This window comes from Myotis brandtii, unplaced genomic scaffold (genome assembly GCF_000412655.1).
Source record: "Myotis brandtii unplaced genomic scaffold, ASM41265v1 scaffold403, whole genome shotgun sequence".
Classification (NCBI taxonomy): Eukaryota; Metazoa; Chordata; class Mammalia; order Chiroptera; family Vespertilionidae; genus Myotis; species Myotis brandtii.
In genome coordinates this window covers 505,018-526,941 of record NW_005365474.1, presented here as the reverse complement: position 1 = coordinate 526,941, position 21,924 = coordinate 505,018, and the positions used below count along the sequence as shown (strand labels likewise).

Below are 21,924 nucleotides of genomic sequence, written 5' to 3'. Positions count from 1 at the left end.
TAAGGCCCCTCCGCTCCCCTCGGCCTGGGCGCACCCCCGCCTGAGGCTGCTGTTCCGGTGAAAGGCCGGGAGTAACACTCCGGGGCCCTTCACGTGCAGACGGCGCTGAGGCCGGGCTGTCTGTCTGTCCGTCCGTCTGTCCGTCCGTCCGTCCGTCTCTCTGAGCCTGGGTGACTGGCTGGCTGCACGTCAATGTTTCGCGCCGCCTGCGCCCTTCCTGTCTCGCGCATCCGCAGGGCTCCCGGCCAGCCGCCCCCTTGGCTCGCCCGTTGGGGGTCTCCGGGCTCCGATGGGAAGGCCAAGTGTCTTGCAATACAGTGCTTGTTTATAAGACGAATTCTCCTCTGCAAATAGTCACAGCCATTTTCGAAATCTTGGGGTTGGGTGGGGGGAGGCGGCATCCTAAAAAGTTTTTTGAAAAGAAGTGCACAAAAGAAGAGAGGGTAATAGGATGAACCCTTTACCAGCCTCCAGCTACAGCGGGTATTCATGTTGTCTGAGTCTTGCTAATGACTCCCAACCTCTTTTTCCTTCTAAATCTCAGACGTGAAAACTGACGGGCCCCGTGGTGTGCTGTAGGTGTTTCCGATGCTCAGTGCCTACATCTCCACTGGGTCTGCGTCCAATATTCTCTGCCTCGGGCGGGTAGACTCACTTCCTGGGCACTTGGACTGGAAACTAGGCATTTACCCAGGCCACCTACAGCCCCTCAAGGCCCTCGCAGGGCATCTAATCCGTCCATCATTCAGACCTGCTGTAGCCTGAGCCCTTGGCTCCAGCCCCATTAGTCACAGTGGTCAGTTCCCTGTCATTTTCACCTTCTCCCTGATTCTAGCTGTGCTCCATAGACTTATCTGCTAGTTCTTCAAATACTACATGGATTAAAGCTCCAGCTCAAATCTGTTTGTTTGATAGCTGTATAACTTGAACAAGTTCCTCAGCTTCTCTGTGTTTTGGGTTTTCCATCTGTAAAGTGGGGGTGATCAGTGATGATACCTACCAGATGGAGTTATTACCATTAAATAATTTTGAGTATGTAGAGTGCTCAAAACAGCACCAAGCACATGGGAAGGCTCACAAAAAATTAAACATGAGCTACTTGTTACTGTCAGCAGGATGACTGCCCGAGCTATCTGTGTCTCCTCTGTTGTAAGTCTTTGCATAATTCCTATCACTTACAGAATAAAGTGCAAGTCTGTCTGTAGGATAAATTTCTGGAGTTGGAGCTTTGATGGATACTGTCCGGTCGCCTTCCTTGTTATGGTTCCAAATTGCACTCCAACTGGCAGCAAATGAGTGCCAGCTTCCCCACCGGATACCCACTGGATGTTAGTGTGGTCGCGTGTAATTGTCCTGGTGATAAGACTCTTATCCAAATGGCCCGGATACTGGGTATCTTAACTTTGTTTATATTGTGATAGATTTGGAAACCAAAAACTTAATGAAAATTCTCATAGGGAGTTCATAGACTCCAGAGTGTGGAGAAACACTGCATTGAAATGAAACTGAAGCCAGCTTTTTTTGCCACTATTTTTTTATTGATTTGACATAGAGAAGAAATGATTGATTTGTTGTTCCACTTACTTATGCATTCAATGATTGATTTTTTAAAAAAAATATTTTTATTGATTTCAGAGAGGAAGGAAGGGAGAGAGAAATAGAAGCATCAATGATGAGAAGAATCATGGATTGGCTGCCTCCTGCACGCCCCCCACTGGGGATCGAGCCCACAACCCAGGCATATGCCCTCGACTGGAATGGAACCCAGGACCGTTTAGTCCGTAGGCTGACGCTCTATCCACTGAGCCAGACTGGTTAGGGCCCATGGTTGATTCTTGGATGTGCCCGGACCAGGGATGGAGCCCCAAACCTTGTCATATCTGGACGATGCTCTGCCTGGCCAGGGCACCACTTTTTAAAGAAAAGATTTACTTAAACCATTGAATTGATTTGTGTTGTTTTGGGCCTAGGTGCAATGACAATGGATACCATCTTAGCTCGACTAAAACTCCTGAATCCAGATGAACTCAGAGAAGAAATTGTCAAAGCCGGGTTGAAATGTGGACCCATTACTGCAACCACAAGGTTCATTTTTGAGAAAAAACTGGCTCAGGCTTTATTAGAGCACAGAAGAACCCTGCCTTCACACCCTCCCTACCAGGCCACCGTAGGAAGCCCGGCAGAGCAGGTCAGCTTTTCTGAAGACAGAGATTTTGGTTATGGAGTGGGCTTGAACCCTCCGGAGGAGGAGACCCTGAAGTCTGAGACCTGCTCCGTGGCCTTCAGTGCTGTGGCTGGGGTTGACGGCCCCAAAACTGTGGAGAGGGCCTCTACTGAGCCGCCTCTGTACTATGGGGTGTACCCGGCCTACGAGGACTCCCCAGCGAGAAACGGTAAAGTGACAAGCGTGACGTTTCTTACCTAGGGAGGGGGTGCCTGGACAGCAAGGAGAAGGTGATCTTAAAAATCCCAACAGCAGAGGAGAAGAAAGAGTCATCTAGTCACCATAACCGTTACCCCAAATTAACCACTGTTGGCATTTTTGTATAGGGCTCTCCTTGAAATTTATTTTGATCTATATATGAATTTTTAAAAATCAAGAAAAATATTTATTAGCTGGCTACTATTAATTAATCATCTTTTTTTTTCTTTTTTAAAAAAATATATTTTTATTGATTTCAGAGAGGAAGGGAAAGGAAGAGAGAGATAGAAATATCAATGATGAGAGGGAATCATTGATTGGCTGCCTCCTGCACGCCCTCCCACTGGAGACCGAGCCCACAACCCAGGCATCTACCCTTGACCGGAATCAAACCTAGGACCCTTGAATCTGCAGGTTGACGCTCTATCCACTGAGCCAAACCAGCCAGGGCCCTTTTTAATTTTTTCAACATAACCTGATCATCTGTTATGTTAATGAATGCAAATGGGCAATAAATAATTTTCTTTTTTTTTTAATAAATAATTTTCAACATCAAAAAATTGCTGTTTGAAACAACTAAAATAGTATTGGAAAGAATTAATGAGAACTTGTTGATTAGGATATAATGTATATATTAAATATATAGTACATAAAGAAAATGTGAAATTTCTATCCTCCTCCCCACTAAAATCCTATTCACTTAATAATTGCTTTTGTTTATATAGGTGTACATAAATGTAAATTGTTTTATTTTAGTTAAAAAATGGTGAAGTAGCCCTGGCCAGTGTGGCTCACTTGGTTGAGCATCATCCCAAGCACCCAGAGGTTGCTGGTTCGATTCCCTGTCAGGGCTCATGCCCAGGTTTCTGCTCAATCCCCATTAGGGGGCATGCAGGAGGCAGTTGATGGGTATTTCTCTCTCTTTCTCTCCCTTCCTCTTTCTCTAAAATCAATAAAAAATATATTTTTTAATGGGTAAGTAAAACTGTCAGGTCAAAGGGATGCATTCTTAAACTTTGAAAGCTGCTGCCCTCCCAAAGATGTTACCATTCACAGTGTATGCGGGAGTTGCTTTCCAGTCTCTACAGTACAATATTGAACTCACACTTTTTTCTAAAAAGGGAAAACAGATATCTGTTCAGTCAGTCATTCTGTATATTATTGAATGACTTGCATGAGAGAAAGTTTTATTTTGTTCTAGGTCGATTACCTTTTTTATATGGTTATAGTCTATTTATATTTATTTGATGAATTGCTTGGTCATACTTCTTGACCATTTTTATTGAGCAATGGGCATTAATTTGTACTATATGTATTTATGAGAATCTCATACAGAACTAGGTTGTGATAGTTCCCCTGCAAAGCATTAATATTTTTATATAGTCAGAACTTTCTTTTCCCTTATGTATTCTAGACATACTTAAAAAGGCATTGCCTGACCAAAATTATTTCTAAAATTCTACACTGTTTTGCTGATATGTTCATAGTTTAACCCGTGTATTTCATTTCTTAATATGAGTATATCCTTAGGTAGAAAATTATATACATGTATAAAATATCATGTTATTTATATCAACACACACAGATAATCAAGCTTATTGTGCTCTTTCTGCTAGCTAAGTCCCTTTTTCTTCAGCATTAAGAGTATGAAACATGGCCGAAACCGGTTTGGCTCAGTGGATAGAGCGTCGGCCTGCAGACTGAAGGGTCCCAGGTTCGATTCCGGTCAAGGGCATGTACCTGGGTTGCGGGCACATCCCCAGTGGGAGATGTGCAGGAGGCAGCTGATCGATGTTTCTAACTCTCTATCTCTCTCCCTTCCTCTCTTAAAAAATCAATAAAATATATTTTTTTTAAAAAAGAGTATGAAACATTAAATAAGAGAAAAGTCAGGCAGCTGGGTAACAGCTGTTTACTGTTAACTCAGGGCCTTCGGGTGTGACTACGTGACAGTGGCTCCAGTTACTCTCTCTGTTTTCCGTCTGTTACTTTTCCCAGAAAGGATTCATGTTTATGAAGATAAGAAGGAAGCATTGCAAGCTGTCAAGATGATCAAAGGATCCCGATTTAAAGCTTTTTCAAGCAGAGAAGATGCTGAGAAATTTGCTAGAGGAATTTATTGTTATTTTCCTTCTCCAAGCAAAACTTCTTCACTACTTTCTCCTGTGAAAATAGCATCACTCTCTAGCAATGGTGGGTTAAAAGGTAAATTACATAGCAGTTCACAGCTTGGCATTACTATCAAATTTGCCTGCAAGTATTTTGTGCTCTGTCCTTGTATACAGGAATTAGTTTTCTCTGCCTTTGAGAGAAGTCCAGTTTGCCAGGAAGTGAAAGCCCAGGCCATGGAGCAGCTGGAAGAGAATGGGCTGGGCTGGGGGGGCCGGGGACCATGCGGGTAGAGTTGAGGAGGAGCTGAGTGGGCCAGGCCACTACTCTAGGCCCCAACGCTGACGAGCTGAAAGGACCACCATCAACCTTTCATCCCGTTCCCTCTGTCTTCCTCTCCCTGTTGCCGATCAGACTCAGGACCATTATTTTTATGCCAAGACCAGTCTGTTGCTCACCTGAAGCTACACCTGCTTCCAGGGCTGTGGCACCAGCTTTGACCCAGACAGTCCATTCAGTCGGAAAGGTGACCACACCCCTCCTGGCTCAGAACCCAGCCTTGTGAAGGGGCCTTTGTCGTCAGCATTGTGCAAAGCCCTGGCCTTGGTCTCGTCCCTTCTTGGGGCTCACAGTTGCCCTGCTTCCGAGGCTGGCTGGGGTCCAGAGGAAGGCCCTCTCCCTGCAGACGTGGGGCCATCCGTCCAGAGTCCCGTCTGCTGCGTTTCCTCTGTTCCCTTGCTTGGCCTTATACGGATGCTTCTTACAGGGAAACCAGAACGATTTCAAACAGGCTTTCCTCTGCCCAGTGTGTGACTTTGCCTCGAGAAGATCGCGTTCAGACTTCTTCAGGTGTTGTCATTAACCGATAGAAATCACTGTGGCTCACTGCCTTCTGGGAGTGCGCCCTGTGCTTCAGGATCTGGGGCAGTGCCATGGCCAGGTGTCCCAGTCCCCCTCCAGCTGCTGAGCTCGAGGCCCTTTCACAGGGCTTTCCCAGCTGGAGTCCAGGGGGGTTTGGCTTTATACTCACATGCAGCTGCCCTGTGTTTGTGCCACTGCTGGAGGCTAGCACATTGGCCATCCGCTGAGGACTGTCGTTGGGCCCTACCTGTCACTCCCAACTAGATCACAGACTTACCAGCTCAGTGTAGCACATGGGGGTGCTGAGAAAATGTTCGTGAAATTAAATATTCTTTTTTTTTTAATCATGTTTATCGGGAGATTACCTATTATAGGTTTTTTTCAACTAACTGGTTTCTGGGTTTCATTTAGCTGTTCTATCATTTCTTGTTGCTGTTATTGTTTGTGTTCTGTTTAATCACTTTAACCTTTAAGTTTATTAATTTCTTCTGTCTCTTTTTCTTTAGATTATTTTTAGTTCCTTTTCAAATCTGCATTAGTTGTATCTGTAATTTTTTCACATTAAATGTTCTTAAATTGTCTCTTAGCAACAGATGGCTTGTGCTTTTCTGAGTCAGAAACCATAAACAGAGAGCGAGCAAACAGCTATAAAAATCCCCGTACGCAGGACCTCACTTCTAAATTGCGAAAAGCTGTGGAGCAGGGAGACGAAGACACCTTTTCTGACCTCATCTGGAGTAATCCTCGGTATCTGATTGGTTCGGGGGACAACCCAACCATCGTGCAGGTAAGCCTGCATCCAGCATCCTTAGCTTCAAGACTCTGGGTGACAAACATGAAGCTCAGAATCTGTGGTTTTCCTTCAGGAGGGATGTAGGTACAATGTCATGCATGTTGCTGCCAGAGAGAATCAGGCTTCCATCTGCCAGCTGACTCTCGAGACGCTGGAGAACCCTGAGTTTATGCGGCTCATGTACCCAGATGACGCCCCGGACATGCTGCAGAACCGCATTTGTTACATCCTCGATCTGTACCTGAACACGCCCGACAAGGGGGTGAGTGTGGCGCCTTCTCTTTCTTCAGTGACGTTACAGCCAGTCTCAGTTCCACCAAGACTCGTGTTTCTGGTTTTGAGTATTTGCCTAATCCCTGTACTTTGTCAGTGCATGTGGAGGGCCAGGAAGGAGACGTGCATTCATTGAGCTCCTGACGGTTGGAAAACAGCCGCACGTGCGCGCGCGCGCGCACACACACACACACACACACACACACACACACACACAGCAGGGAGCTGTGACCATCAGGCCCCTGGGCTGCAGGCAGCTTGGGAGGTGCAGCTGTAGGGAGTTGAGAAGCATCGTGGACTCGGGTGGACCATTGTTTGTGGCTTTAACTTTCTAATATTTTCTCTTTTTTTAATAAATTTTTTCTTTTTAAATTTTATTTTTTGATTACAGTTCACATTCAGTTATTTTGCATTAGTTTCAGGTGTACAGTATAGTGGTTAGATAATCGTATACTCTACAACGTGGTCCCCTAATATTACTAATTTTTTTATTTTTCAGTTACAGTCGACATACGATATTATATTAGTGTCAGGTGTACAACATAGTGATTAGACATTTATGTAACTTACATAAAGGTGACCCCCCTGATAAGTCTAGTGTCCGACACATACATATTTATTACAATATTACTGACAATATTCCCTGTGCTGTACTTTACATCCCCATGACTGTTTTTATAACAGGCAATTTGTACCTTCATCTTTTTCATCCAGCCCTCAAACTTGCCCTTTCATTTGGCAACCATAACTTTGTTTTTTGTACCTGAGTCTGTCTCTGTTTTTCTTGTTCGTTTATTTTGTTTTTTAGATTCCACATAAAAAGGAAATCATGGCATTTGTCATTCTCTGACTTATTTTACTCAACATAATATCCTCTGGATCCATCCATGTTGTTGCAAATGGCAAGATTTCATTTTTTTATGGCTGAGTAATAGGCATTGTACATGCCTGGGTTGTGGGCTCAATACCCAGTGTGGGGTGTGCAGGAGGCAGCCAATCAATAATTCTCTCTCATCATTGATGTTTATCTCTCTCTCTCTCCCTCTCTTGCCCTTCCTCTTTCTGTCATAATTTTAAAAACATATTTAAAAATTAAAAAAAAGAAATAACTGTTCTTTCTCTGCATCTCTCAGGGCAACGACACACCGTTGCATTTTGCTTGTAAGTTTGGGAATGCAGATGTGGTCAACGTGCTTTCTTCACACCCTTTGATTGCAAAATGCCCACGGAATAAATGTGGTAAAACACCTGAAAATGTAAGTACCTGGTAAAATGCTGTTACTGTATGGTGTCAGAAATGAAAATCTGTAAACTTACAGTCTGTGATCACAGCCACTGTGAAGTCAGGAGTAACTCTGTGAATGTGTGTGCCTCACAGGCACTCCTTAGAACCTGTCTGCTGAGGAATGAGCAGCCCCAGGGTGCTGATTTTATTTTACTCTCAACAGCTCACAGTCTCTTATCAACTGCCCTTTGTACATACCTCAGTTGACCAGGGTCAGAGAACAGAAAAGGTGGTAGTGATGGTCGTGATGATGGTAGTGAGGGTGAGGGTGGTGGTGATGATGATGATGATGGTGAGAGTGAGGATGAGGGTGATGGTGGTGGTGATGGTGATGATGTGTTCAGTTCAGGGGGCACCAGGGGCTGTCCTAAGCCCCGCCTACACATTCCTGCCTGACCCTTACAAGCCTTACACAGCAGGCCTTGTCATAATCTAGACCAGGGGTGGGCAAACTTTTTGACTCAAGGGCCACAATGGGTTCTTAAACTGGACCGGAGGGCCGGAACAAAAGCATGGATGGAGTGTTTGTGTGAACTAATATAAATTCAAAGTAAACATCATTACATAAAAGGGTACGGTCTTTTTTTTTTAGTTTTATTCATTTCAAACGGGCCGGATCCGGCCCGCGGGCCGTATTTTGCCCACGCCTGATCTAGACTCTGGCAATTGAGCACAATATGCCTTAGAAAGGCCAGAGGTGTGTCTGTGCCTGTGAAGTGGAGAAGGAAGTGGACCTGACCATGGGTTAGAGCTCTTAGCTGCCCTGGGTCTGCCAGCCCTTTAGAAATAGAACCTGTCAGGTAGCGAACGCCTTCTTTGTAATTGCTGTGGCTACATAGTGCCCACTTTCTGGGCAAAGTTTACAATATACATAAAAAGAATACAATTTAGACAATCATACAATTCAGAAATTAGCATGATTTTGCATATGTCTGATTCAGCATTTTCTGTGCATTTAAATGTGTGTGTGTATGTGTGTGTGCGTGTATATATATACACATACATACACACATTTTTTTAATGTTTTTTGAGAGAGTGGAAGGGAGAGGGATAGAAAGATAGAAACATTGATGAGAGAGAATCATTGTTTAGCTGCCTCCTGCATACCCTTACTAGGGATCCAGCCCACAACTGGGGCATGTGCCTTGACTGGGAATTGAACTGGTGACCTGGTTTGTGGCAACCACTGAGCCACACTAGCGGGCATATTTTTTTCAATAGAAATTGCTGTTTTGTAACACATTTTAAAAGCATTTGGCATCGCTCACAATTAGTTACAGACTTATAAACATAGTTGCTTGAGTCCCAGGATACACTGTACAATTGTACTGTAGATGAATTCTCACAGGTTGGCAGGAGATGGTAATTCTGTGGTTCCTTCCTTATTTGAAAGTTATTGGGTGTTTTTTCTTCTAGCAAAAATGTTCTTGTCACTACAATTCTTCGAGGGCTGACAAAGTTCATTCCTGGAGTTGCAAAAAGCAAATACGTGTGTCCCATGCCTCACAGGTGTTCTGTGTCAGCCCTGCCAACAGCAGACTCGGCACTGAAGGCTGTGAGCCTGGCGTGTGCCTCTGCTCTGACTTGATAGTGCGCTCTGCGGTTTCTTCTCCGTGCAGAAGATTAGCAGGTGTAGAGCAGCATGAGAAAGGAAATAAAAGTGACCCATAATCTGAGTTTCTCTACCTGTCTTGGCCCCTTAAGCTGTTACAAATGTTCTAGAAGTAAGTGTGTACTGCTCAGCGCACAGTTTTTGGTTGTGGGCTTTGTGCCTGAGATACTATTCTTATTCTTTGAGTATAAGATACTGTTCTTATTTTGTTGACTTAGAAACTTGGTTTTATAAAATTTTAATGATAAGAAAATGTGATAAATTGAGATTTAGAGTGAACTTCACATAACTCTGTGTTTTTTTAAACAGGTTATTTGTGAAAGAAGCAAAAATAAATCTGTGGAATTGAAGGAACGAATTAGAGAATATCTAAAGGGTAAGGAGGGGCATCGGTGCTGGAGTGTGAGGCCCATTGTTGGGCAGGACCGGACAGCGTCCAAGCCTGGCTGTGTGGGGAGTGAAGCCAGGGCTGCGGGTGAGCTCCTCTTGGCAGCTCTCGTCATAGTTACTGTTTCCTGCACGCCCAGCTCGAGTTCCAGCTCTGTCTTCACATAACGCCTCCTTTGATGCCTGTTGTTCATGGCCTCACCCCTTACCCTCTGCAGGCCACTCGTGTAGCAGGTGTGTCTGACCTTTCTCGGGTAGAAGCAGGTCGGAGAGGCGGTGCCTGAGCTCCCTGGCTGCTCAGTTGTTCGTCAGGGGCTCCCTATCGTCCGTGTCTATGCCAGGCCCTGCCCCCTTGGCCAGGCCGCTCCTCCCTTTGCTCGCCGGGCAGTCCTCACTTCTGAGGCCTGACCGGCCCTGGGTCTCATCACTCTGGGCCCAGAGTTGGATTGCCTGCTCAGCTTTTCAAGACGTGACCTGTAGGGAGTTGGAAAGGGAGAAGCGAAATGTACCTTCTTTTTAACATTTCTCTGCTGCCTATGTGGGCTGATCCGGTCCCCGCAGTCCTGCCTCTCAGCCCTTCTCACCTGAGGTGAGGCGCTGTTTGCACTCTCCTTCCTCCCTTTTACTTCCCAGCAGAGGGAGAGTGTGGGCTCCTTCCGTGAGACCGGCACAGGCTGGCCTCTCGCCAGGTCCTTCAGCTCCAGAGATGGGCAGCCTTTCGTCGGGGATAGCACGGCTTTGCGTGTGAGGAGCCGTCTGAGCAGGTGGGTCAGCCCTGGTGTCTTCCCAGGTCACTACTACGTGCCCCTCCTGAGGGCGGAGGACACGTCGTCCCCCGTGATTGGGGAGCTGTGGTCTCCAGACCAGATGGTCGAGACCGCCCACGTCAGCCATGGTGGAGGCAGCCCCAGAGACCCTGCCCTGATCCTGAGAGCCTTCGCAGGGCCCATGAGTCCAGCCAAGGTGAGCTGCTGTGGAAGCTTCTAGCACGAGCGCCTCGCTGCCCCCCAGCACAGCTCACACGGTTTCCCCTCGTAGGCGGAAGATTTTCGCAGGCTCTGGAAAACCCCGCCTCGGGAGAAAGCAGGCTTCTTCCACAGGGTCAGGAAGTCGGACCCAGAAAGAGGCATGGAGAGAGCGGGCAGGTAGGAAGGTCGCAGGAGGGACAGCTGCGTGGGGAAGGCTTGTGCTGACGGGGGGAGCGGGACATGTGCCTTGAGAGCCAGAGTTCCCAGGAAACCTTGCTTTCTGGAGCTCTGCTTCCTTGCACACCTCGTACCTGCTGCAGTCCCTCCCCAGGGGACAGCCTGCCGCCTCTGTCTGGGGTGGTAGTTTGGAGTGAGGTGCCCTACAACGGGTGCTTCCTTGGCAATGAGGGAGAAAATAGAGCACAAGACTCAGGTGGCTAGAAACTAGAAGTCATAATCAGGGAGCCAAATTACAGTGTAATCAAAGTGTCATTGAATTTTTTAAAAAGCACTAGAACTTTTTCACAAAAGCTGTGCCCAGTTTCAGGTGTATAGCTTGAACTTGAAAAGAACTTATAAATTGTATATGCCTGGCCCAAACCAGAATCCTATCCAACTTTTCGTCACTGTTTTATTAAAACTAAAAGTTGGTCTGTTTTTGCTGTTCTGCCTTTTATCTCTAGGGTGTGTTGTGCAGGTGTGTTCTGGTTGGGTTCCTCCTTAACTGGCTCTCTGCTGTGTGAGCAGCGCTGGGAGTTTGTTCTCTGGTTGCACAGCTCTCACTGTGCTTTATTCCCACAGGCACCTGGCTCACGAGCTGGGGTACCCCTGGGTCGAGTACTGGGACTTTCTGGGCTGTTTTGCTGACCTGTCTTCCCAGGAGGGCCTGCAGAAGCTGGAGGAATACCTTGCACAGCAGGAAGTGGGCAGAAAGGCCCAACAAGACCTAGGAGAAAACGAGGCTTCTGCCTTGGGTAAGGACTTGAGGGCATCCCTGTGCTCACAGGACCTGGATCCTGTCTGTGGCCCCGACCAAGAGCACGTCCCTGCGGATGCGGGAGCGCCTGCGGCTCCTCTGCCCGTCAGGCTCTCAGTGCCCTGGGTTCCGCAGATCAGCCTGCCCCTCCCTGTGGCTGCTTTTGGCTTTGGCTTCCTTCTCATTTTCCTGGAGGCTGTTTCAGTTTGCTCACCCTGCTTGTCCTTTCCCTGGAGCAGGTGGGTGGTTTGGTCTTGTGTCTGAGGAGGAGGCTTTGATGAGAGAGGGGTTGGTCGTGGGGTCTGTGCTGTGCCGAGTGCATGTCGTGCGGCTCTGTTACCTGCACCTGAGGAGCCACTTTGTCTCCCTCACAGGCTGTCGTGGGAAGTGCAGCAATTCCATCTCTGTGAGGGCCTTTCTCGATGAAGACGATGACATGAGCTTGGAAGAGATTAAGAATCGGCAGAACACAGCTCGAAACAACAGCCAGCCCACAGTCAGGGCTTCCAGAGACTCGGGCTGCGACATCCTTCCCTTGGAGCAGAGGACGAACCTTATAGAAGACGAGGCGCGGCCCTGTCCCCACAGCAGCAGGAATGGCTTCTGCAGCCCCCTGAGCGGTGGCCAGACCCAGCGTGGGAAGAGGACAGAGGCCGCGAGCGGGGAGGAAGCCCTCTCGTCACCTGTCTCTGGCTTGACTGTTGAGTTCGACAAGCTCAAATTGCAGAATCTAGGAAGTGGGTTTTCCGAGACACCAAATAAAAGTGTGAAAACGAGAGATGAGAAGATCCTGACGTCGGGAACGGAAGTGGTGGACAGTGACGTGGTAGAGCCTTCTGCTGCCGACAGACTCGGAAGCAGCCAAGCAGGGACGGAAAGCGAGATGTCAGCGGGCATTGCAAACCTGTGCCTGGGTCCCCGCTGCCCCAGCCACGAGGCCCAGCACAGCTGCACCTCTGCGTCCTCGGAGCCCTTGGGGGTCGCCGCCAGGAAGGAGCCTGTCCGGAGGCTCTTCCTTCTGGGGTATGAGTGGGTGTGTGAGCATGTGGGTGGCTGTGGGACGGGTCTGAGCGCAGTGATGTGGAGAAGGGGTGTGCGTGTGACACTGACTGATTCTCTGAAAGCTTTGCTCTGCCCGTAGCCTGGGTCTCAGGCTGGTGGGAACACGTCCTTTCTAGCTCATCCTTGTGCTGCTGTCCTTCCTGGGGAAATGGTTGCCCCCAGAATGACTGGAACGTCCTAAGACTATAGCTTGTTGTAGGAAGAAAGGCCTGGGGTCAGTCTACGCCTCCCAGGTGGCCTGTCCAGGTTGATGGTTCTCAGAAGTGGAAATAGGACTGCATTTTCACAGAGGGTCTTGGGGCGGTGGGGCCCAGCGCCTACACCGGGCTGGGTTCCTGAGTTCGGGCAGGGGTGTGAAGTCTGTCTTAGTCACACACGTTCTCTTCTCTGACGCCGTGCAGGGAGGAGCCGTCCAAACTGGATCGTGACGTCTTGGCAGCTCTGGAGGGTGCAGACCTGGACCCTCAGCGGCACCCTGCCGTGCACAGGTGGAGGAGCGCTGTCCTGGGCTACCCACCCTCCGACAGGCAGAGGTACCGCGGGCCCAGGGGTTGCTGGTACTAGCGTCCAGAGCGACTGATTCTGACCCACGTGCACCTTGTGGTTCCCCAGGACACTGCCACGCTAGCGTGTAGTTCCCCATGTGCGGCCGTGGCTGGGGCACCATGGGAGGGAGGTCTGTAGTGGGTGCGAGAACAGAAGGGTGCTGCTGGCAGGGAGGCTGCAGGGAGGGTGCCCGGGGTTCCTGGTGATGGTCATGTGGGATTCACGTGGACAGTCACATGAGCTGTTCGTCTTCAGGGCCAGTGTTCCGAGGTTCTAAGGGCCTCTGGTTGGAGCCACAGTGGAGCCTCGGCTCAGGAGCAGGAGCCCAGGTCCTGTTGTGGCCTCCACTCTCCCCACACCCCCACCGTCCGTGCTGACAGACCTTTCTTGGTTTCCTCAGTTGGCCGAGCCCCTCGATAAAAGTGAAGTTGACATCTCAGCTGCCGGATCTCGATTGCCCGACTAGCTGCAGCCCAGGGAGAAGTGGTCCCGCAGGGGGCAGCCCCAGGAAGCCTGGCTCTGTCCCCCACTCCCCCCGTTTGGGCAGCCCGGGGCGCTACAGCCCTGCCAACGGGGGCCACCTCCGCAGGATGGTGCGCCTGGCCCAGCACGCAGCCTTGTAGGCTGTGCGTGTGCTGGGCTCTCGCTTCATTAACGAAGGGTAATGTGTGTGTTGCTAAAATTCACAGAAAAAGGATATATGCTGATTCATTTATTAATCCTCATTTTGAGAGTAAGAATTTTAGAAAATGCAAATGTTTCATGTAAAATATAGATTTCTGGCATTTTGAGAGAAGTTGATGAAAGCAAACGCGGATACCAGTTTTCTGAAAACTGAACATGGTCATGATGCAGACCGGTTACATCCTGGTGCGCGTGGGACGGGAGCTCAGCTGCTTGCATTCCCACGAATCCCAGTGGGTGCCGGAGGCGGTGATGGCCATGCAGGGCCAGCCCCTGCCACAGCCATGCTCACTTCAACTCCGTTCTGAAAACGAAGGTGAATTTTGTTCACCTTCCTTTTCAGGGAGGGTTTTTCACTTTTGGGTTCTCCTTGGTTAGATGAATTTAAAGCTGTTCTTTCTCTTGGGCAAAATCTGTAGTCACTGGGAGGCGAGTGGTAGGCAGGAACCCCCGCAGCCAGGAGGTGTTTCCGCCAGCACTGAGCCGCGTGTGCTCTGCTGCCAGTGCAGTGGGGGTGGGGTGATCTGTAAGTTGTTCCCTGGTTTTGAAATTATCTCCTATTTTAGAATTCACTTCAGTTGGAGTTCCTTTATAACATGTCAGCTTTTAGTACAGAAACTAGAGGTCGACTTTCGGCAGGTTTGAGCCTGGTTTAGTTACTCGAGTGTGGTTTACTTTAAGGGCCCTCCCTCCCCTGTCTGTGTGCACAGAGCGTGGGGGTCACCACAGCTCCCCGGCCCATACCGGATGTCCAGGGACAGAAAACTCTACCTGTGCTTTAACTGACTTCAGTGCCTTTTGTAAATCATTTTTTATTTTTTCTGAGCTTGTTTTTTGAGGGTGTACAGTGATACTAAGTAGGTGTGAGATTCTTTTTCATTCATAAAAATTGTTATTTCACATGATAACAAGAGGCAGGTCAGGAATATTAGCATCAAGATTTAGATTTAAAAATTCTAGTGGTTGTTACACAAGGTGTTTTCACATCTAGTGTGGCCAACAATCTAGATGGAAGACAGAAAATAACATTCTATTGTAAAATCCAATGGCATTTTAAAAGGCATCTGTTCTCAACAGAAATCAGAATGCAGATATTCACAGTGCTGATCTGTTTTTCCTGGAATCTTACCCTACTGTGCTGTATATTGCTGTAAATATTCAGATGAAATTAAAATAGTGTTTTTGCTGTAATTTTGCCGACTACTGTTCGTTTTGTGAAGCTTTGGCCTTTGTTCCCCATGTGTTTCTGTCAGGTGGCTGAGTCCCAGTGATCGCATCATCACGAGACCTACAGTGATGATCTTTGTAAAACTACTTAATGAAATGAATTTTTTAAAACCATGTGGTAATAATTCCAAGATTTCAGAAAGACCTCTCACCTGTTACCCGGCCAAATGCCCTTAGTGTTTGGTGAAACTGTTCACCTCATTCCTAACACTTGTGAACAACGTGGCATCGGTTAAATCCACACAGATTTCCTACCTGCCTCTGTGATGCGAACAGTCGGTGTGTCGTTTCTGTTTTGGAAAGAGGTGACCTGTGAGCTGCTCCTCGGTGGGTTGGGGTGCTGGGCCCGGGAGGCTTCCTCTGCTGTGAAGTGAGTGTCCGTCCCATGTGCAAGGACCACAGACAGATCCTCTGAGTAACTTACATCTTTCCAGAAGCTTCCACAGCTTCCAGAGGAAAGGGTGGGTTGTGGGATGCCTGCCCGTTGGGTGTAGTTTTGAACGTCCCCTGAGCCGGGCGCACTCACTGGACTGCTGGAGGCACAGGCTTTTCCTGTCCCTGACACGGATGTTCGCATGTGCAGACACCATGTGCTCTGGCTCCAGACTGCACTACCTTTCTGCCTTCAGCTGCCTCAGCAGGAATATCTAGACCAAGCAGCAGCAGCACGAACAGCCTGCCTCCCACTGGTGTCGGCCTGGTCCCTCATGGCACATGCATTCCTGATGGCCAATCTTCGCGTGTGGTGACCTGTTTCAGAAGCCTCTGGTCACCTGTCCTACCTCAGGGGACAGTTTCCACCAGTCACTGGGCCCTGGAACTGCATGCCCAACACCCTCCTCCCACTCCTTAACTGCCTCCCCCAAGGGGGCTCATTTCCGGTTTCTGGGAGGCTGCCTTGCTTCTCACAGGTTGTACAAAGGGCAGAAATGCCACTAAAAAGGTAGGTCTGAAGACAGGACAGGTAAGAGGGCCTGCCGCCCCCCCTTCAGGCCTGTAGCCCCTGGGGTCCAGGGCTCACCCTGAGGTCAGACGTGAGTGCACCTGTCACATTTGTGTTTCTAGAAGTTGGCACAGATCCTGGCTTAGCTGTCAAAACTATTCCTGGGAACGGTGCACGTGGTTGCTGCTTCGTCAGACTCACAGTCTTGGCTCAGGGTCCGTCACCGAGGCCTCTGGTGGCAACTGCCCAGCAAAGCCTCATTCCTGGGTGTCAGCCAGTGTGGGCTGCCTTTGTCAGGCTTCTTTAAAACATTCACAATTAGCACTTTGAAAACCAGTAAAATAAAGTTTTATTTTGTAGTTATTTCCAAAGTTGACAGACATGGATCAGACATCCCATTTAGTTGCACTGCAGAAAATGTTCATAACCACTTCATAGAAATTACACTGTTTTTGCAAATATTTGGGATGGACACATCATTGTTCAAATATTTTAATCCATAAGCATGAAAGTTTAACAGCCAGAGGCACACAGAATGAGCTGTCAGCGAGCTATTTTACTTAAACAGGACTCTTCTGGCTATCCCCACCTGGCCCCTCTCCTGTGAAACCAGCAGGTGGCATCCCCTCTCACCTGCCCAGGTGCTCCTGTGTCCAGAGAGGCCTAATAACACAAGTGTGTTCACACCCAACAGCATCAGGGATGCAAGACTGTGGAGTGAGACATTGGTTCTCAACCCAAGAACCAGATGGAAAAATCTTTATTTGACAAAGTGACGAAAGGGTTTAAGAATGTGAAGAATGTACGAAGCCAAATAAGTTATGGATGGAAATGCTGGGCTCCCCAAGTCCCTGGTGCCGGCGGGCTTTGCTGAGTGCCTCAAGGGGTCGTGTGGCCACTGCAGGTGCTGTGGTCCCCACGGTGACACCTGTGAGGAGGCCTTCACCCCACAGGCTCCTGGGGTGAGACTGGGCCGGAAACCTCGCCAAAGGACCAGCACATTCCCCTTTCCATTTTGGGCCAGAATGACACGCGGCGATTGAGACACCTCACCCGCCTCCGCCTGGTCCTAGAGAAATGAGGTGACCCAGCGCAGCCTGTGGAGTGGGCGGAGGCACAGTCTCCGTGTTCTTGGCGGCTCCCATGCCAGAGCCGGGCACGGGTGAGGAGAGCGGGGCTCAGGAGCGGGAGATCTTGTCTGGAGGCATGAACCCTGTGTCCCCGAGGGCCCTGAGCGCCACGCAGCCGTCAGGCCGGACCACCAGGTGGGTGATGCTGCCGTTGTTGAGGGAGAGGCGGAGCCAGCCTTCTGGAGGGAACTGCAGTGCCCTGGGGAGAGGAGGGGGGAGAATGTGCTGCAGGGATCGCGGAGCTCTAGCCCCGCCTGCAGACCAGGCGCTGGGCTGAGTGACAGCATTTATGGGATTGCATCGCACATGTCATGACCTGCCCATGAGTCAGAAACACACTGGTTTCCTCTAAGTGCACACAATTTGTTTCCATTGTGAGAGGCAGGCAGGGACAGCTCCCAGCCACGGAGCCTTTCCTTGCTCTCCATTAGGCATGGTTAGTATTTACTAAAAAAAGCCCAGTGTTATTGGGGCACCAGGCATCCTCCGTGCCCAGAGCTTGGGGACGAGTAGCATGGCCCCGGCTTACCCTGTACCGGCAGCCACCATGAGTTCTGTCAACTTAAAGGAATAACCTTCCTGCTCCACAAAGTCTCCGTGTGGCCTTCGCTGTCCTCAGCGTCTGCCCTCAGTCACCACGGAGACGCCTTGGCTCTTTCTGGCCCTTTAGTTCACAGGTCACCCCTACTCCAAGCCCCAAGCACTCCTGGTGCCGTTGCAGCCTGGGGGTCACCCAGCAGTGACTGCTTAGGCCAACCTGTCCCAGGATGTGAATAACGCCCTGTCCACACAGCACAGCACAGCAGCCCCCAGGCAGCTTGCCCTCAGGTGCCCAGAGCAGCAAGCAGCACAGCCTGGGAACAACGTGCCCTGAGCACAGGCGCCGAGGCTGGGCCCCCAGAGCACTGGAGTGAAGGGCATGGAGCCCAGGCGCCCCTCATCCCCAGACCATGGGTCTGGCTGGGAGCCCGAGTGAGCTGAACCCCTGGCCCTCACTGGGGCTGGGCAGGTGACATCTGAGGGGAGACAGCCGCCCACAGCCCAGGCCACAGGCCCAGGGGCAAGCAGGGCGAGTGGAGGCCCTGGGCAGCTGGCTGAAGTGTGTCCTGTCCTGCCACTGCTGGACTTGTCCTGAGGGCAGCCCCTCAGTGATGGGAGTGCCTGACACTTTCTAATGGATTTGGGGGGGGGGGTAGGGTTCCTCAGTTATTTCAATACACAGCACCCAGCTGGCTGCCCCACCTCCAGGCACTGACACCAGCTGCTGCTCGGGGCCCACGTCACCAGGGTCCTGGGACTTCCTGTGCAGCCAGGAAGGACGGGCACCGAAGCCGGGGAAGGAGTTCCCTGACTGGCGCCGGAGCAGCGGAGCAGCAAGGTGACTAAGGAGGCAAAGACTGGCTCCTGCAGAACTATGGTAACAAGGAGGACAGGCCGCGGCACACACCAGCCGTGCAGCAGGGGACTCGGTCGGTGTGAGCCCGAGGAAACAGGATGTGGGCACGTCGCCACCGAGGGGAGACACGACTGTGCAGGGACAGGTGCAGCACACACGGAATGGTGCCTTCACCAGGGCCACGCTCACACCACCCGGGACAGGACCTAGGCTATTGCTGCCCAAACACACGATCACGAGAAACTCCAGACACGCGGCCTCCACGACAGTGGGAAGGCCCGAGGCAGGCCAGGCCGAGGGCGCCTCACCTGCACACGATGTAGCGGATGACGTTGGCGTGGCATATGAAGATCTCGTAACTGTCCTCCTGCTGCTTGACATCTGCCCGGTGGATGTAGTTCCGGAAGGCGGCCTCGATCCTGGCTCCGTCTTCATAATACTGCTGGGGGCAGAGAGAGGCACCTAAGCCTGGAGGCTGCCAGCCCGAGTGGAGGGAGGAGGGGAGTGCCAGGGGCCAGCAAGGGAAGGGAGACCACTGTCCTTGGGCGTTTTACCACAGCTTCCGGCTTCCAGTGAGACACGGGCGGGTCCGGCTCGATGCGGGCGCCTTCCCTCAGCAGGTCGGTGCTGACCGTGGAGACACCTGCGGAGCAGCAGGGATCAGCGGAGACCCCGGGTGTCCCTCCAAGCGCGGAGGCACCGGACGGCCACTCACCTGGCAGGTGTTTGCTGATGATGTCGGTGGTTTCCACTGCGCGGGTCATGGAGGAGTGGACGATTTTGTTAAACCTCAACCCCAAGCTTGCAAGTCGGAGGCCAGTGAGCTCGGCCTGCTCACGACCTTGAAGGTGAGACAAGAGATTGCATGCGGCTGGAGTCCCTCCTGCGCACCCCACAAACACTTCAGTCCTTACCGAGTGACAATGAGACCATCTAGTGACCTTCAGTCCCAGGCAGAGAAAAACCATTAAACAATGACGAAGGTAGAGGGTCGCTAACATCTGGGTGGGCCCTGCCTACTGTCTCTGAGTCCCTCACACCAACCTGTCTCAACTTCGTCCAAAGACTAAGGCTCGAAGGCTGTGGCCCCACTGGCTATGTGAGCCCCACAGATGTGAACACGGGTGTCGCTGCCTGCGGCAACGGGCAACCTCGTTTTCTTGTGCTGCACAGACCTTGCTTTTTTTTACTAACTGAAGGCAAGACCCTCCACCAGCAAAAAAATTACAACCAGCTTTACTGCCATGGCCTGGAACCACACCCACAATATCTTTGTAATATTTGAAGTTGAGGGCGTTTTCAAAGCCGGTCGTGTGTCAGAGGCTGAGCATTGCTGATAACGACAATGCTTGAATCTGGGCCAACAGGCTCAGGGAGGCCGGCCGCAGGGGCCCGTCGGGGCTCAGCCCGCCACATACCCAGGGGTGTCAGGGTGCGGTCCTTTTCCCGGGGGGCGTCCGTGTGGTACTGGGAGTGCCTGATGAGGAAGATGTGCCGCGTGGCCTTGGCTTTGTAGTTGTCGATCCTGGACGCCAAGTCCTCGTCTCCAGAGCCCGAGTGCCTCTTCCGAAGGTTGACCAGGGAGAGCGGTTCTCGCCTAACATTGAAACGGGAGACAGCATGTCCTTGTGACCCGCCTCACATGCCACCCTGGAGAACTTCTGACAAGATGGTCTCGCTGTCCGGGGAGAGCACAGGAGCCAAGGCCCTCGTCCACCCCAGAGCCGGGTGCCAGGCCTATTGTGGGTGACCAGGCGGGGAGCAAAACAGACACGCAAAGCCCTTCTGCAGCTTGTTCTGTAGGGACAGACTGGTAACAGCAGGTGACCAGTGACGGAGAAAGGAAGCAGGTGATGGGAAGGAGCGGCTGTGGGAAGGCGGCCACAGCCCGCTGATGGGGAGGCTGAGTCTGGAACTGTGCTGCCCAACAGTAGCCACTAGCCCTGTGGCTACTTCACTCAAAACAAAGAAAGTGAAATAAAATTGAAACTCCACTTCCCCAGTCACACTAAGCACAGTTTAAATGCCCGGCAGCACATGGGACGATGAGGACAGGTTCCCATGACCATGGCACAGATGGATGGCACCCCGAATGCTGGGAACTGGTGGAAGGGGCTGGGACCCAGCAAAGCCACTGAGAAGTGACAGGTGACGGCAGGTGTGTCTGGTGGCTCCACAGAAACTGAACATCGGTGACAACGGCAAGGCCAGGACAAGAACACTCGGCTGGAGTGAGGTCTGGGGCTCTGCCTGGGTGAGGGAACCCTTGGTGCCCATAGCAACCAAGTTGCCATGGCAGGTGGGTGGGAGCTGGGGCTGAGCCAGAGAAGACACCTGGGAGCTGCAGGCAGACAGGGAGTGCCAGGGGGCAGCAAGGGAAGGAAGAGGCTGCAGACGTAGAACTTTCCAGCGTGGACGGTCCCCCCGCCCATGAATCTAGGCTTCAACCTCCGAGTGAACCTGCTTCCTTACAAAGGCCTGAGCCTACACTGATGTCTAGAAAAGAGAAGAGAAATTAGGTGCGGAGCACACAGGAACTGTCATCTCGGCCAACTTCCTGAAAATCTAAAACTATTCACAAATCAGTTTACATTTTCAACGTTAACGTTTACAACAAAGAATCCCTACCGAGCTGCTGATAGGACCACGCTAAGAGCCTCGCCCAGCAAAGTGCCACCGGGACCTGGGAATGTCTGTCCCGAGAAACACAACACCGCGAGTGGGCAGTTTCAACCTCGCGAGCAGGCAGCGTGGAAGCAGGAAGAGCGCCGGGGTTTCATGCAGTAACTCACTTTATTTAATCCGACGGGTCACAAGGACCACCGGCAACTAAGTACTTACGCATCTGCGCTGCTGTGGTTTTAAAATTTAAATTAACATTAAATGAGACTAAGAATTGTTTCCAGGTCACAGGAGTCACCTTTCAAGTGCTGATAAGGGCACGTGTCTGGGGCCAGGGACCGACCCAAGGTCCCGGGAGGCGCCTGCGAGTCCGGCCCCGGCGCGTCCTCCCTCCTCGGCATCCACACCCTCCTCCCGGCGGTCAGGAGGGACCGACAGCCACCGCCGACCCGGAGCCGGATCCGGAGGTGCAGGAGGGAAACCGCGGCGACAGCCCGCCGCGAGGTCCTCTGCCCCGAACTGAAGGCGACCCCTTGGGTCAAAATGACCACTGTCCCCGCTTCCCGCGCTCGCCCCTCGTCACAGCCAGAGACCCGCACGGAGCACGCCGCCCTCTGTCGAACCGGCT

At 50.9% G+C, this 21,924-nt stretch overlaps 2 protein-coding genes across 5 annotated transcripts in view; one reads left to right on the top strand and one right to left on the bottom strand.

Moving 5' to 3' along the window:
- The first annotated feature begins 1,927 nt into the window (after positions 1-1,927).
- Positions 1,928-15,173, top strand: ANKLE2 (ankyrin repeat and LEM domain containing 2). 4 transcript variants are annotated; one of them, XM_014545366.1, is made up of 12 exons: positions 1,928-2,393; positions 4,421-4,615; positions 5,983-6,179; positions 6,259-6,447; positions 7,592-7,714; positions 9,665-9,731; positions 10,533-10,705; positions 10,781-10,887; positions 11,512-11,684; positions 12,061-12,709; positions 13,150-13,281; positions 13,695-15,173. In XM_014545366.1, the coding sequence occupies exons 1-12, from the start codon at positions 1,976-1,978 to the stop codon at positions 13,915-13,917; spliced, it is 2,646 nt and encodes an 881-aa protein (XP_014400852.1). In that variant the 5' UTR covers positions 1,928-1,975; the 3' UTR covers positions 13,918-15,173. The 4 variants fall into 4 exon arrangements, with proteins under 4 accessions (XP_014400852.1, XP_014400851.1, XP_014400850.1 ...); XM_014545365.1 differs by having other exon boundaries at positions 5,980-6,179; XM_014545364.1 differs by having other exon boundaries at positions 4,421-4,627.
- A 1,305-nt stretch (positions 15,174-16,478) lies between these two features.
- PGAM5 (PGAM family member 5, serine/threonine protein phosphatase, mitochondrial) overlaps positions 16,479-21,924 on the bottom strand; it is a 6,447-nt gene continuing 1,001 nt past the window's right edge. The window contains exons 2-7 of the mRNA XM_014545356.1: positions 21,303-21,405; positions 20,093-20,271; positions 19,390-19,515; positions 19,229-19,317; positions 18,983-19,116; positions 16,479-17,477 (exon numbers count right to left, since the gene is read on the bottom strand). Of these exons, the coding sequence (XP_014400842.1) occupies positions 17,327-17,477; positions 18,983-19,116; positions 19,229-19,317; positions 19,390-19,515; positions 20,093-20,271; positions 21,303-21,405 (782 nt within the window). The 3' untranslated portion in view covers positions 16,479-17,326. The remainder of the gene's footprint in view (positions 17,478-18,982; positions 19,117-19,228; positions 19,318-19,389; positions 19,516-20,092; positions 20,272-21,302; positions 21,406-21,924) is intronic.

Excerpts from the sequence above, each read along its gene's own strand:
- ANKLE2 (XM_014545363.1), top strand. The coding sequence starts at position 1,976 with ATGACAATGGATACCATCTTAGCTCGACTAAAACTCCTGAATCCAGAT. Across the intron at positions 6,180-6,258 it reads ACAACCCAACCATCGTGCAG|GAGGGATGTAGGTACAATGT; the intron begins GTAAGCCTGCAT and ends GTTTTCCTTCAG. Across the intron at positions 11,685-12,060 it reads AAACGAGGCTTCTGCCTTGG|GCTGTCGTGGGAAGTGCAGC; the intron begins GTAAGGACTTGA and ends TCTCCCTCACAG.